The sequence below is a fragment of the Triturus cristatus genome, chromosome 9, assembly GCF_964204655.1.
Source record: "Triturus cristatus chromosome 9, aTriCri1.1, whole genome shotgun sequence".
Taxonomy (NCBI): domain Eukaryota; kingdom Metazoa; phylum Chordata; class Amphibia; order Caudata; family Salamandridae; genus Triturus; species Triturus cristatus.
This window is the reverse complement of record NC_140592.1, coordinates 823,858,367-823,873,982: the sequence shown is the minus strand read 5'-3', so window position 1 is coordinate 823,873,982 and position 15,616 is coordinate 823,858,367. Positions and strand designations below refer to the sequence as shown.

Here is a 15,616-nt window from a genome sequence, read left to right as displayed (position 1 = left end):
GATAAGAAAAATGACGTGACAGTGACATAATCGAAACTAGGCGTAATAAGGAATAAAAGAAACATGATTGGTTAGAATTATCAGACATAGGTGGATCTATAAGATAATACTTGGCATAGATGCGCGCGCGGCAGCATGACGTGTAATTGACGTGCAACTAGGGGGTGAAGGGGACTTGACATTTAGCTCTACATGTGGAGACGAGAAGTCTGGGGTCAAGTCATCCTAATCCCAAATCATATCTAACATCCTATGTTTAAAGAACTATGTTATCCACAAGGAAGAGACTCTCGGACAGAATCTATTCTATACTGACTGTGTGCGTGTACAAGCGTCTAAGTGTCTATATGAGATGCGAGGGGCAGAAAACTTTCCATGGCAACAGGGCTATGAATCACTTGCAGGAGGACGGAAAGGCTGAGTCCTTTGCTTGTGAGCTAAAGGAAATGTTTACCTAAATCACTGGACAGGAATGCATCGGCTGAAGAGCAAAATAGATAATTCGAAGGTGAAATACAACTTCTTGGCAGACAGGCGAAAACTAGCCGAGGCAGGCACCGTTAGCTGCACAGGGAGTAGGACAAAGTTCATGGATACAGATGCGAGCTCAAGCTGAAGCTGTCAGAGACAGAGAGCAGGGAAAGGCTTTGAGGACAGAATCGGGCCTACTCGCCTGAACTGTAAAGATGAAGTAACTTAGCCATATAAAGTCGGTGGCCTTTTATACTTAGGAATCGAATATCCAGCCCATTGATGGCGGATCTGACAGAGAACATGTTGACGGTAGACACACATATGTTTGCGTCTTAGAAACTGGAACTGGAGGGAACATACATGTACTTGTAACATGCATATAGAACCGTTGGGGTCCAAGATAGGGGACATAACTGATCAGGAAAATCCACATTTCCACAACCTTACCAAACATCTAGAGCAATTAACGCGAAAAAGCGATCTTGCACAATACAAGGACAGTTTTATTAATTTCCTAACCCCCCTATGACCCTTCCCACACCCTCCCGTGAGGAACCCACCCTTCATACCTGGCGTTGAAATCGCCTGTTCAGGAGCCCAGACCCCAGTGACAACGGCATGCAAATATCACGCCAAATAAAACACAAAATAAAAAAGGAGTTACCATCCACAAAACATATTTCATCATATGCCATTTATACTCACAGCAGAAACATTTGGTTATATACACCTATATACACCTGTCCCCTACCCCTACGTTCCCTATTTTTGTTTATTTTATTTTATTTTATCTTATATTTATATATTTTCTTTTTTTTTTTTCTCTTCCCCTCTTTTCCCCACATTCCTCTCTCCTTCAAAAACCTTTTCCCCCCTACTCTCTCATTTCATATTCACATTCAAGTCCCCTTACCCCTTACCCCTTTCTTCTTTTATCTGGGATAAGAAAATGTCCACATCTTCAGGCTGGCTCAAATTATGCATTTTGTTCCTCCACATCACTTTCAGAAGGGCAGGAAATTTCATCTGAACTTGTACACCTAAAGATCTTAATTCTGGCATTCTAGAACCCAACTCCCACTGTCTCTGCACAGTTTTCCCCCCAATATCTGATCTAATTTGATATGGATGTGCATTATGGAGGAGACTGGTGCTAGATAAACATCTGCCAAGAATTAATTCTTTAACACTATAAGTTTGAAAATTCACCAGGATCTTTCTCGGAACTTTCCTGTCTGAATGCAGTCTGAAAGGGTCCCTGTGCACCCTTTGAATTTCACTCTCCAAAACAATATCGGGGCGGTCTTTCAGGACCCCTTCCTTAAAAATCAGATACTTAGGAATATTTTTAACTCAGAAATTAGCTGATATTTCTAAAACTAGTTGGTTGTCAAGGAAGCCTGTAAGCTAATGTTGAGATGGGGAAGTATCCCGCTTAATATCTACGGGAGAGTAAATCTCGTTAAAATGATTATCCTCCCAAAAATCACGTTTCTTTTTAATTCTATCCCATTACTATTTAACTATAAGGATATCGCCTCTCTTCAAGGAAAGATAAGTTTGTTTATATGGGCCACTAAATCGCCCAGGATAGCGTGGAAGAAATTGAGGAGGGGTTTGAATGTAGGGGGACTGGCTCTACCTGACTTGCTAACATACTGCCATGCCTTTCACTTTAAGAATTTTAGAATTCTAGTTAACAAATTGGACTCTTCCTCACAAGGGCATCTTTTTCAGGCTCTATTACATGATCAACCACAGGATCTCGAGTGTTTCCTTCTTAAATTTGGAGACCAAAAATTCTTTAAAAAGGTCCGCCTTAAGATTTTACAAACAGCACTTAAGAATTGGGGATTTATTCGGAAAACTCTCGGGATCCCTTATTTCAATCTACACGCCCCAATCTGGGATTCCCCTGGCACTCCTGAATGCCTCCTAGATCAACTATCTCAGCCTCTTAAATTAGCGGGAGTCAAAATATGGGGAGACTTGTGTTGTGAGTCCAGGCTTATGGATTGGGAGTCTCTAGCAAATCTAACGAATGGATCCCTAACTAGGTTTAAGTTTTACCAATTGTCTGCGTGGTGGGTTAGACAATCTTGGGGATCGACAGTGGATTTCCCAATCTTGGATTCTATCTGTAGGGTGGGAGGCTGGAAACGGGAAGTCTCTTTTTGGTATCAATTACTGGTTGGTTTTGGGGACAGTTTAACTCTAGAGGTACAGAAACTTTGGGGCAATGGCTTAATAGGGAATACGGAGGAGATACAAAAAATTTGGAGAGACTCGTTTTTTATGTCTCAGAGAATCATTAAACCCGCTAATTTGAGGAGAAACCATCTGTTTACGGCTTATAGGGTTTATTGGACTCCGGCTAAACTGTCCAGGGTATTATCAGACAGTTTTTTTGTCCAAGATGTAAATTTCCGGCAGCAGATGATACCCATATGTTTTTGGATTGTCCTAAGATCTCTTGTTATTGGGGGTCCGTTTGCAGTTTTCTTGAAGAGCTCTTATGTGTACCAATTACCTGTTGTCCCAGACTGATCTTTTTTGGCATTTTACCAGGATATAATACGAATATTGCTGCACAACTCGTGTTTTATGTGATTGTCATTGCCAGGAGAGAAATCTGTAGACAATGGAAGTCTGAGATCCCTCCCAAATTTGCCGACTGTTTGAGAAATATTATGTGGATTAGCCAGTCAGACATGGCATGTGATCAAAGGAGAACGGAGACGTTCTGGTCTCCACTTTTGGCTTGGTTAAAGAAAGATTGATGGGTCCAATGATTAAGCCAGGGGTTTGTGGTCCATCCTTTCCTAGCACCAACGGGATTCCCAGCGGTAAACGGAAATGGGTAAGGAGACAGTCCTCTCTGGGGGAATCCAGTGGCTGCACATAGGCCCTGAGGGCAGGAAACGAGATGGCCGGTGTGGAGGGCCTGGATAGTTCCCATCTAGAGCAATCACTATCTGGCGTATGTATGAGGCCAAAAAAAAAAAAAAACCAACCACATTTACAAGACCACTTATCATGGTATAGGACTTAATGGTACAGGAAAAGCAATGTGCAACATATCTTTCACCACACACATCTTTACACTTTATTCTAGACTGTACCCCAGCCTTCTATTTGAGGTGGCTACAAAAAGCAGGGGGAAGAGGAATGTCAGACCATCGGGTACCAGTTCAAAGATGGGCAAATTAGGTCACTTTAAAAATGACAAAGTATAAATTACTTAAATTGTAAACATGCTGTATTAACAACTTGGACATTGAGCTCTTTGCCCAACTAATAAGATAGAGGCAACAATTCCTCCCCACCACTGGGTCGTTGATTTACTGCTTATACAAACTTTTACTGAACCACAAAAACCCAGTCAAATAGAAATATGTGTAAATCACACATAGAGCAATAAGAGAGGAATTGGGGAGAGAATGTAGAGGGACTTGAATGAGGCACAAGAAATCTGTATTACATAGGGTACCCTCCTCCGAAAGTAGTGACACACTAGTACCGAACCCCTAAGGGCCTCCCTTAATACTGCTGCCATACTGGAACAAAAAGAAATACTCACATCTCCCCAGATCTAAAATTCCTGAAATAGTTCCCATATGAGGCAAGGATAAAACTAAAGATTGCGTGCATGACTCTCAGTTTTTAGGCACAAAAGCTAGATCTATTGGGGGAATGCAGATCATCGCAAAGTGCTAGCTCTCTACTTCTGAAACCATCGCTTTTCCTCAAAAAGAAAATGTGCTACAAAGCCTTCTGGTGTATCACCCCGAACATTTGGAACTCTCTACCTCCGTACCTTCACCTAATTTCATCTACGCCTGCTTCAAAAAAGAAGTGAAAACATTTCTGATGAACAAGTTTTTGACCTAAGATCACACCTTTCTTGTTTTTTATTTTATTTATCTCTGTTATATATTTGCTGATTTTGACTACTATATTGCTGACTTCCTATGGAGGTCAAGCTTAATAATTTGTCATTCCTCTATGTTTGTACCTCGTTCGTATATGTGACTGATTCTTGATATCACACCTAACTCTTACTTCCCCTTCACGTAAAGCGCTCTGATACCCACTCTGGACATGTTCTCACTATAGATAAAATAAACAAATCAGACAGGAGGTTCTTTAAGACCGAATGCATATTATGGGACTTCTTATTCCTGCATCGCCAGACATGTTATTGTTGGGCCTATTTCCAGAAACAATGGAAGCACTGCAGGGTTGGGAGTGGGCACTGGTGTTTTAATTATTAGTGGCAGCAACAATGAGTAAAACATGAACCTGGTACGTAAAGTTACCTGCTACAATGAGGATGTGGCATGGGAACATATGAGGCACTGTGTCATGTCACTTGTGAAAGAAGCAATGATTTCCTGGAAAAATGGCTTCCAAAGCTGCATTACATGAGCTCTGACAATGGACAACTCACTTAATAATCGCTATATATGATAACTCTTACATTTGCCATTAAGGAGGTGTGACCCGCACATGTAACTTTGCATAATCAAAGCCTGTGGAATGTCGCTTGGGAAAGGCTACGAACTGTTGGGTGGGAATGCCTGTATTGATTAACATTGATGACGACCTACACCAAGATGAATGCACAGTTTGTTGAACAACTCATAGTCACATGTTCGTCACATTTAATAAAATGAGTTTCAAAACTACCCAAAAAAGCCCCACACCTTCTGCACTTCTTTCTAACTGAAGGCTGGGCTCTATCAAGAAACTGTAGAGGTCCTAGATCAGTTTCTAATGTCTTTGGAATCTGTCTGAACTGAGCAAGCACACTCTTTAGGGCCAATCTTAATTTATAGCAAATTCACCAAACATTTGACCTAGTTACTTAGGCATTTCCATAGCTTTCTGAAGGCAATGCTGCACTGGAATTCCCAAGCAAACATCTTGTTCTGTGATGCCTATTACTTGGGTCAGCAAGATCAGGTGGGCTTTATTTTGTTTTCTGTTTATACAGCATAGAAAATGAAATGTCTACAGATTGTACAGAATTTTATAAAATATTACAGGAAAGGGGGGCTGGCGCAAAGCATGCACCAAGAGTAAAGTCCAGAATAAAGTCATAGTAATTTGTGCCACCAAAGAACAGTTTATTGGTAAGATTGTGGTGGCGCATGGGTCATGGATTCATTGGTGTCCGTAATCTTCATACTGTGAAGAGAAATCAGAAATGGTGTAGTGGATTGTAACCAATCTGTTTTGTTTTTTGTTTTATTGTGCAGGAGGTTGAAAAGAATCACACTGACTTGCTGGAGCTTCCAAAGGACCTCGTGTCAGTTTCCAAAGCAGCTGGGTAAGAGCACCTTTTCTTCTTAGATGATATAAATGGAATTAATTTTTGGAAGCGGTTGAAAACGTGGTTGTTCACAGAGTAGTTCAGATGCAGAGGGAAACCAGTTAGACAGTGCTCAGCGCCAGGACACCCTTGGGTAAAAGCGCGCTTTAGAAGCCTAAATACCATAACATAACAAAACTTTTTTTTCTGGTTGCCCGGCTTTCTGTCTATTGAAGCTACACATCTTTCCTCCACCATACCACCTCCACTGAACATTCAGATGAGGTTTACACATCCACAGCAACATGGCTGTGTTTTCACTCACCATGCTTGCCAACACTAGGGCAAGAATCCTTAAAATATTATTTTATTTCTCCAAACATTCGAGAACTGGGGTTGAAATAGAACAGCGGGGTACATTTCAATGCAACAGCTCTAATTTTAAACGAAGCATAGAAATTCCACACATTTAGCACGCACAGGCACATGTAGGGCGGTGGAGGGCTGCTGTATAAATTACAATAAGAACAAACTAATATTGCCTGATGCACCTTTTCATCGGATTTAGTGAAATGATTGTTTCTAGTGTGTTTCTGAGTTTTTGGGATATTTATTCCTTTTGGAAACTTATTTTCCAATTTCTACTAATTATTAAATATATTTCTTTTTTTAGGGAAGGTCTGCCTTTTTTTTTTTTTACTCTTCCTACAGCGTCTGTTTTCAAAAGATGTTTTTTAAAATTACCCTTTAAGCACTTACAATGTATTAAAACAAGCTACTTTAAACGTGTGCAACAAGCCAATAAATAAGACCCCCTCACTAGTCACCTTCATTGTAAATTCTCCTGTGAGTATATTGACCTCATCAGACCTCTGCTTCCAGATGTTCATGTCAATACAGTAATAATAGCATAAATGCCGGTTAACTATGGCTCTTTTTAAGTCCGGCCTAAAGATATCTTTAGTTTTGTACTGGAGCAAATGCAATCAAAAAGAAAATATAATAGAGTAATGTTTCAGATCAGCCTCCTATAAACACTGCTTATTGGTAGTGACATTCGCAATTTGGAACAGCCCACAATACAGTAATTTGATGTTAGCAGTGTCAGTCAATGACGTGACATACAGTTAGTCTCTTTACCCACCATTTCATTGGTTCAGAATCTGTGAGTGATCATGGAGATCTAGCCCTGCCGAGAACCACGCACCAGCCGATCGGCTAACACTTTTTAGATCTCGCCTAGCGTTGCAGCATGCATGCGCTGTGTGCTCTGCGAGACCTATAGTAATCGATATTTTAGAAGGGGACTTTAAGCCAAGCCCTGGTTTTCAATTGGCTGGCGTCATAGTTTAGGGTAAACGCTGGCTTGTGATTGGGAATCGGGCTTTTTGGATACCGCCCTGTCTCTCTTTGGGACGGCTCATCTGGACTGGCCCACACCATCTTTGTCTTCTGTGATGTAGGAGGGTGTGTTGGTAGCTTGTTTACTGTTTTCTGATTGTATTTTGTGCTTTTTTGATACCCCCTGTATTTTTTTCGTACATTGGTGGTCACACACACACACAGAAGGGCCGGAGGTGCGCTTGTTGTCTAGGGTCTGTAAATGTTAGATCTCCGTCTTTGTTTCTTTGTACAAGTTTTTTGGTTTTTATTTTATTTTCTACAAGTCTTGCATAAGTATAAAATAGATAGGGTTTGGCTGTCTGGCTTTTAGCGGTTACTGGTGATGCCTCCCATGGCACTGGATTCTTAATAGTTTATGTAAGCAACGTGTGGCAACTGCACAGTGACTATAACCCACGCAGTTTACAAGCCGCTTCCAAATATGAACGTTGTGGGGGGCATCTGTCTGCCGATAATGCAACGAGTTGCAGCTGTTTTCTCTCCAACTCCAGCATATTTAAATGACATTGTTTTTAATTTGAGGGGTGGCCCAGCGTGGGGGTGGAGCTGGGAAAGGGCGAGGGTCTATGATAGACACAGGAGGGAGATCCGCCGGACAAGTGAAGGCAGGAGCTAGTCTGGCGTTTGAGAGACAAGGATCTGTAAGGACACAGTCGCCCGCCCCTACCGGTCATGAGCGCAGCGCCCGCTAGTGACACCGCGCTCACTTTATTAATAATTCGCTCCGCCCTTTAATTTTGAGGGGTCGACATAAAGAGTACCGCATATATTAATACATAATACTGTGTCCAGTGTTATGTATTATTCCCACCCCTCCCCCTCTCACAGAGGTGCCGTTCCCTTATTTGTATGCTCTCACACACGGTGCACCCCCTTCCCCTCGTCCCCTCAGTCTGTGCCCCCATTCCTCGGAGCCCTATTTGGACAGTCCACTGTTGTCTCTGCACCAAACTCTGGGACTATGGAGGTGAGCAGTGTTCTGCTTCCTAGCGCTGTGTAGCGGCTGGTGACGAGGCACACCCAGAGGTCATTGCTCTCTTTGAGGGAAAGAGCAGCTGAGCGTGCCTCGCTGTCGCACTGTTTACCTTAGGCAAATGGTGCGTGCTGCTCTTCGGATCTGGTAGCTCTCACTACGGGGGTAACAGTGCTGTAGCGGCAGCACTGGGCAATGTGAGTAACAGCGACGGGAGGTCTGTCACCGGGGTGTATCCTGTAGGAGCAGGCGGCAGTGCCACTATCACTGCTATGTATACCAAGTGTTGTGTGTCTGTGCTGCTCTTTTGTGTGCACATAGTGGGGGTTGGTGTCTCTGTGCTGCTATTCTATGTGCACCTAGTGTGTGTGTGTGTGTCTGTGCTGCTGCTGTCTGTGTGCACCTAGTGTGAGTTGATGTGTCTGTGCTGCTCTTCATGTCCTACATAGTGTGGGTTTGTGTGTCTGCCTAGTGTGGGTTTGTGTGTCTGTGCTGTTACTTGTCCTGTGTGTAACTAGTGTGATTGTTTGTGTGTGTGCTGCTAGTTCTGTGTGTAACCAGTATGTGTGTGTGTGTGTGCTGCTTCTTGTTCTAAACCGAGGGTTACAATCCATAAAACTGGAGGGTGCAAAAGGAGAAAAATCACGTGCTTAAATATGGGGTTTAAGGAGAGCAATGCAATAGGTCTCGTTCATTAATAGCGAGAAGGTCTGTATATCATCCATACTGACTTCTGGCTGGCGTATGGCCGCAGAGCAGGGAAAAAAGGGTGCAATTTATCAAGCATATGACAGCTAAGTTCATTAAGAATAGAACTCACAAAATGAAGTAAAAAATCTTTACGTACCAAGATCCTGTTCTGAAAAGAGACAGCAGTGCCGAGAACAGAGACTGCTAACCCTTTGTATATTATATTCTTGGGATCTCCTCAGGTCTCAAGTCTGATAGAGTTCATTTTGCTTGGCAGAATGATGAAGACTCCGTGTTTCTTAAGGGACGTGCTGAATTAATTCGCCAATCACGTGGGCCAGGACTTGTAGAAATCTACTCCTACCATCTTCCTGCCCCTCGGAGATGCACCATGTTATGAATATTTCTAAGGTGGCTTATTTGGGGGCTGTGTGGTTACAACATCAGTGGCGAGGGCTTGCAAACATGGCGGTGCGCAGGAGGCGCTCTCTGCTGCAGGCACGGGTCCACACTTACGACACTGTACACGGCATGCTGTTGGCTGCCCATCCTGCCCCTTCCACCCGCCCCACACTGTAAGTCCGTACCACTAGTGCTGATATAACACACAGTCTTTTATTGATGTATTGGTGTTGCATAGGAAAAGTCAGCCAAGGCAACCCGGTGCAGAAAGGACTTGGAGAGAGACACAAACGCACGCTTCCACTTACACACACAAGTACACAACCTAACACACGGTTACATTCACACACACACTAGTACACAATTAAGCTTACGCAGATACACCGGCACACACACTCAGACATACACAAAAACAAATACTCGCATATATACCAAAGCACGCCCCCAAAAACACAAATACACATAAACACGTACCCAGACACACACACAAAGACACACTCACACACTAATACATACACCTACCATCTACTACACGCAGATACACACAAACGTCCTCACACTAACACACACACACAATGATACATAAGTAGAATGTACAACACATCTGATAGGGCCATGTGAGCCCGGGACTAAGTGGGGCAGATAAATTGAGGGTCGAGGTTGTTCTGTGTTTCTGACAGAGATTGAAGAAATGATCAAGACTTTGAGCTATTGGCATTGTAAATGATGATGCCTTTTATTTATGCGTTATTTATCACAACAGATAGTTAAAAGGCATTGTCATTTACAATGCCAATAGCTTAAACTCTCGCTAATGCTATTGGCATTGTAAATGACAATGCGTTTTATTTATGTTTTAAAAAGAAAAGCACAAATAAAAGACCTTGTCATTTACAATGGCAATAGCTCAAAATCTCGCAATTGCGAGATCTATTGCATTGCAAATGCTTGTTTGTGTTAGTGTCTATCACTGCACCTCCAGGCAGTAATGTGCCGGTCCCAGGGCAAGGCTACTTGTTGTAAAGGTGATTGTCTGCCTGAGCCCTGCTAAGTTGTTGCTGTATATCACCAGAGCCCACAGATCCACAACATTGATTTCCCTGTTTGTTTTTGACTGACAACTACTTGTTGTCAGTCACTCTGCCCTCTGTTCACAAGCCAGACATGTGGTTCCCCATCTGGTCCGGGTGTACACTATGTGTCATCCGCCAGCATCTGCCTGAAGATATGGAGAGAGGCAGAATGGAGCCCAGCAACTAAAGCAAAGAGGCAACTGACAACTGTGTGCATATTTGCATCACTGAAAACTGTTTCATCGCCATCAGAGGCTGGTCCTAGCGGGCCAGGAATCCCATCAGCCTGCAGTTATCAACACCTTCCTGTGGCTCTCTGCCCAGCCACAAGCCGCTCAGCCTGATAGTCACTGGGGCGGCACGGTCTTCTTAGCACAAACGGGTGAAGCCACAACTGCTACGACACAGAACTTTCAGGAGTCATCTTACGACTCCCGCTTTAATTTACAAATTAAACTGGACTTTGTATGGGAGAATTTAAAGTGGACTTTGAATTTGCTTCTTTGGGATGATTCATTGGAGCAGTTATGTGCCAGTTCCAGGGGTACTGTTTGCTGATTGGCCGAATGTGAAGACAATGTGTACATAGCACACTGCACAAATGTGCACATAGGACTCTGCACAAATGAAGATCATTGATGCTGACTTTGGGGGTCACTCAAGGGCTGGCTCTGACTGATAAGAGTGGTGTGTCCATACATTCGTCGATTCTTGTCTGTGTTAGAAGCTGGCATTGAGGAGTACCAGATAACAAAAATTATCAGGCTATCATACCCAAGACTCATACAGAAGTTATTTCAATCGAACAGATGTCTAGGCACTAGTCTGAGATCAGTGGAGCCCCGCCAGCTAGCTGGAGGATATGGAACAGGCTGGTTTATAACACCTGATTGCAATGAGGATATCTATGAACCTGTGTGAAATCAATAATACCCTCGCTAGATCCCAGGGGGATAGAAGCCGAGCTGCTCTGTAGCGCCCACTCTCAATGCACATATCTAAGCATTAGTGTGAGGTTAGTGAAGCCCTCACCAGCTTCCAGGAAGATAGAGGCTGAGGGGGTCGAGCTACTCTATAGTGTCTACTCCTAGTGCACAGATATAAGTACTAAAGTGGGATAAGTGGAGCCCTCGCTAGCTCCAAGAGTAATAGAGACTGAGTTGCTATACAGCACCTTCTCTAAGTGCAGATGTCTAGATGCTAGTGTGAGAAAGGACATATTAAGGAGCTTAGAGCCCCTGAGTTCCTGCTGCTTGGGTGTCTTCAGTGAGGTCATTATGGGACAGTCAGCCCGAACAAACTGATGGTTCCCAGGAGGTCTCCTCCAAGAGCTTGCTCTAGGAACTGCAGGTAAGTGTGTCTTGCATTTTTAGAGTGGTTGCATTCTATTGTGAGGTGAATGAGGAAGAATATGCCTTAACCCTGTATTTGGGGGCTCACTGTTTGCTTTGTAGAGAGCATGTTTACAGTGAGCATGGAGAAGAAGAGAAGCAGTGTTGTCTTTGGCAAACTACATAGGGTGTTGATGCAGAAGTATTTTGCTTATACCCCAATGCTTTGAATATTGTTAACAGATCCAGTTGGAGAAATGAATCTCTTATAGAGTGTTGCTATTTTAATTGTATGTTTTGTCAGTGCTTAGACAGGGCAGAAGTGTGATTTGATGTGCTATATTGAACATTAACTGCTTTTTTAAAACCGGTCTTCTTCCGGAATATTAATCAGATTTCAAATTAACATTCTGACCTAACCCTTATGATGGCAAAGCATTTGTGAGAAGTAAATTGAACATATTCATATATGGGTTATGTAACATTTTTTTCAATCCTGTTGTACTGCATTGATTTCTCAGTCAGACAGCCCCACATCCTCCACTTGTTTACTTTGCTAAACATGCCCAGTAGGCCTGTAACCTTTCATTTCAGTGGTTTTTCAGTAGTTCTCGATGCTCAAAAGGGAATAAATTCAGTATGAATTCCTTACATGGACTTGATGCTCAGTTTACTCATTCGAAATGCCACACATTTGGCAGTGCAAGTCCCGGTGATGGGAGTGTGTCTTTCTGTTGGAGCACTACTTTTTGTGCACCTAATTTGATCTAATTTTAATCAAAGTTTTGTTTCTTGGCACTTTACACTCATAAACTTGTACTTTCAGTGAAGTCTCATGTCTCCAGTTTACTTGCAATTGTGCTTGCTTTACATTTTTGCAATATTCAGTTCCACAAAAGTGTCACTTGTTCCTTTCCCCCAATGCATTTTGAACCCTAATTGCTCCTTCGGCAACAGGTTGGGATTGTGAATCAAAACTACAAGCCAGATATCTAGTAAGATGCCATTATTTATCTTAAGACCGTAAATTATACGATTTCTTTGGTCATTTCAAAACCAAACTAGGTATCACGAAGAGTACTGCTCCAACGGGAAGATGCAGTTCCATCACTGGAGAAATACATTGACTCATGAGACTTGCCCCATGAAACCCGAGGATCAGACAAACCTGTATGAAAGTGTTGGGTTATTGGGAGCAAAAGTTTAATTGAGAGTGCAGGCTTCACAAACAGAGCACGTTTGGTACTACAATGTCACTTATAAGTACACTGAAACCATGGAAATGTCACACATAAGAATGTGGAGTCAGTTTCAGGACTGCCTCTCCACATATTGCTACAGAACAAGTTACCAGGCCACCACCTAGTGTCAAAGACATTTAGCTGCCATCACCTGTAAAACCCGAGGGGCTACTGATGTTGCAGGAGTGGTTGCAAGGCCCTTGTGAGGAGAAGGGTTTGTCTGCCTTCCGTCGCTGAGAGCCACTCTCCTCCTCTCCCTCTCCCTGTACTCTTGGTCATTGGCTAAGGAACTACCCCCTTGTACAAAGGCAAATCTACTCCAATATAACCACCTCTCACCACTAACACACAGGAGAAATGAGTCTTTGTTTCTCTGCCCTAGGAAAAGAGCTTCCATTGGAATCTCCTACAGATCCATGAGTTCCTCCTTGCAGTATGGCATTTGCTGGGCCCAGGTGCCATATTGTATGCACCAGTCACTGCCCTCTTCACTCCACCATGAGATGTCTGGTTGAGAACCACCCTTGGCATATTCTGCGGCTCACTGTCCCTTCATTGCACACTGTGGAGCTATTACTATCATTCTCCCATCTCCACCACAATGAAGATGCCTAGTACACATTTTAGGGAGGCACTAGCATAACAGTATGAGGTTCCTTAGTTGGGCAGTTGACACCACTATAGGGTAGAAAGTCCTCAGCATTGGACTGATCTATTATGTTGTCAACACTCAGAAGAGCTGGGCTGATTTAGGTACCAAACTCTTAGCCTGGGAGATGAAATACAGACTGGAAACCCTTCGGATGGAATGTGGTCTAGTGCTGTCATAAACTCTTTGAATTAGTCCTTAGGGTGGGACCTGACAAGAGGCTGGTCCAGGAGAGCTGAGTGAGGAAGTAGGCACACCTTGACGACAATACTGTCTGGAGCAGGGCTGATGGTGCAATGAGTGATAGCGTAGGGTGCACATTAATAAACCAGCCTGGGCAGGAGTTCCTGATGTGAGAACGGAAAGACAGTGGCTGGGCTTAAAGACCTTAGTGTACAACCTGGCACAAAGACTCCGCTGAGAGTGAGTGTGAAGGCAAATGAAACATATCTGGGTTAAGAATCCTAATGAAGTGTCCATGGGTATGGGGTTGAGAGTGTATAAAGAGGGAACTGAAACAGTGGCTGAGCCAAAAGTAGTTATGGGGAGAAAACATGAACAAGGCTAGGCTAGGAGTGCCTAATGTGGTGACCGAAACATAGGTGCTGAGCTGAGTGTCCTTAGGGAAGTGAGCTGACACACCAACCTTGGCCGGATGTGCCTATTGTGGGACCTCAAATGGGCTGAGATAGGAGTCCTTATGTATGTGAGCCTGCCTACCATGCTTTTGAATGAGATCAGCAAGAGAGGCCACATCCCACCAGGAGCCACTCTTTCCCCAACTTCTCAATAGATGCCTGGTTGAGAACCTTTGGCATATCGTATGGCTTCCAGAAAAAATGTCTACTGAGGAAGTCAGAAAATCCCTTCCCACTTGTGTCAACATTCACATACTCCCTCCTCCCCATTTTTGCTTTCTTTCAGAATTTGACTGATAAAAAACATTGGGTGGACTAGTGAGCATTCTGTAACTTCCTCACCCTCACCCAAATTGCTGAATTGGTTATTTCCGTTCCCTGCTATTTCACTTGACTATATGACCACTCCTTCAATAAATCATGTTAGTCGTCCAGTGCTTGAAATGACATTGTCAAACTAAAGAAATTGTGCTCGTTGAGGTGGGGGGGGGGTGTCCTTAACCCTTCTCAAGCAACAACCATAATCTTAACCTGTGCCGTAGCCTTGCATAAAAGCAGTCAGACTTAACTTAGAGGCAATGTGTAAAGTATTTATGCAGCACACAAACTGCAATAAAGCGAAAAAGCAATAAAAGATCCAAACCAATTTCGAAAAATAGAGCAAAATTTAATAAAAAGTCTGTGCAAAGAGTCCAGTTTGCCATAGAGGAGACTGTGAGGAGCAGGGGGACTATTTCAGACGGTCGTCACTGTACCTCAAAGAGCAGACCGGGCATTTCCGGGTATTTCAAATGGTCGTCACTGTACCTCAAAGAGCAGACCGGGTATCATGGACAGTCGTTGCTATTAAATAACAATGCTGTCTGGTGTCGCAGACTGTCATTTCTGGAGCTTCATGTTGGCAGTGACCACTGGCTGTTTTTGTAGTAGTGCAAAGTGCTGATCTCTCATTGCTGGCAGTCCCTGTAGCGTGAAGAGTGGGGCCCACTGTAGTTTTGCGTTGTCGGTCTTTACAGGCGGCAAGATCTCAGCATGAACGGGCCCATTCGCAGTCCCGAAGAGCTCAAAACTTCAGGATTTCTCATTTTCTTCACAGGACGAGCTCACCTGATGCAAGCCAAGGCTCCAAGGCCTGGAGAGACACCTCTTAGGGATCAGGAACTCATTCTAGCAGAGTCCAGCAAGTCCAGCAGGTTCAGTGCAGCACGTCAGCTGGGCAGTTGCAGGGGGGCCTCTGGAGCTTGGTATGTCCCCGTTGCTCTGAACCGAAGGTCAGTCAGCTGACCCTTGGAGACACTTCAGGTAGCCTGGGATGAAGGGAGCAGGTCCAGTCTTCCCTTGCAGAGAAGAGGGCAGTCTTCAAGCAGAAGGACAGTCATCTGGCACCACAACAGTATCCAAAGGTAGAGTTGGTCTGAGTGTCAAAT

At 43.6% G+C, this 15,616-nt stretch overlaps 1 protein-coding gene across 4 annotated transcripts in view; it reads left to right on the top strand.

Moving 5' to 3' along the window:
* LOC146798907 (inverted formin-2-like) overlaps positions 1–15,616 on the top strand; it is a 368,077-nt gene that overhangs the window by 222,615 nt on the left and 129,846 nt on the right. For all 4 annotated transcript variants that reach the window (XM_085626263.1, XM_085626262.1, XM_085626261.1 and 1 more), the window contains exon 16: positions 5,736–5,806. In XM_085626263.1, coding sequence (XP_085482389.1) covers positions 5,736–5,806 — 71 coding nt within the window. The remainder of the gene's footprint in view (positions 1–5,735; positions 5,807–15,616) is intronic.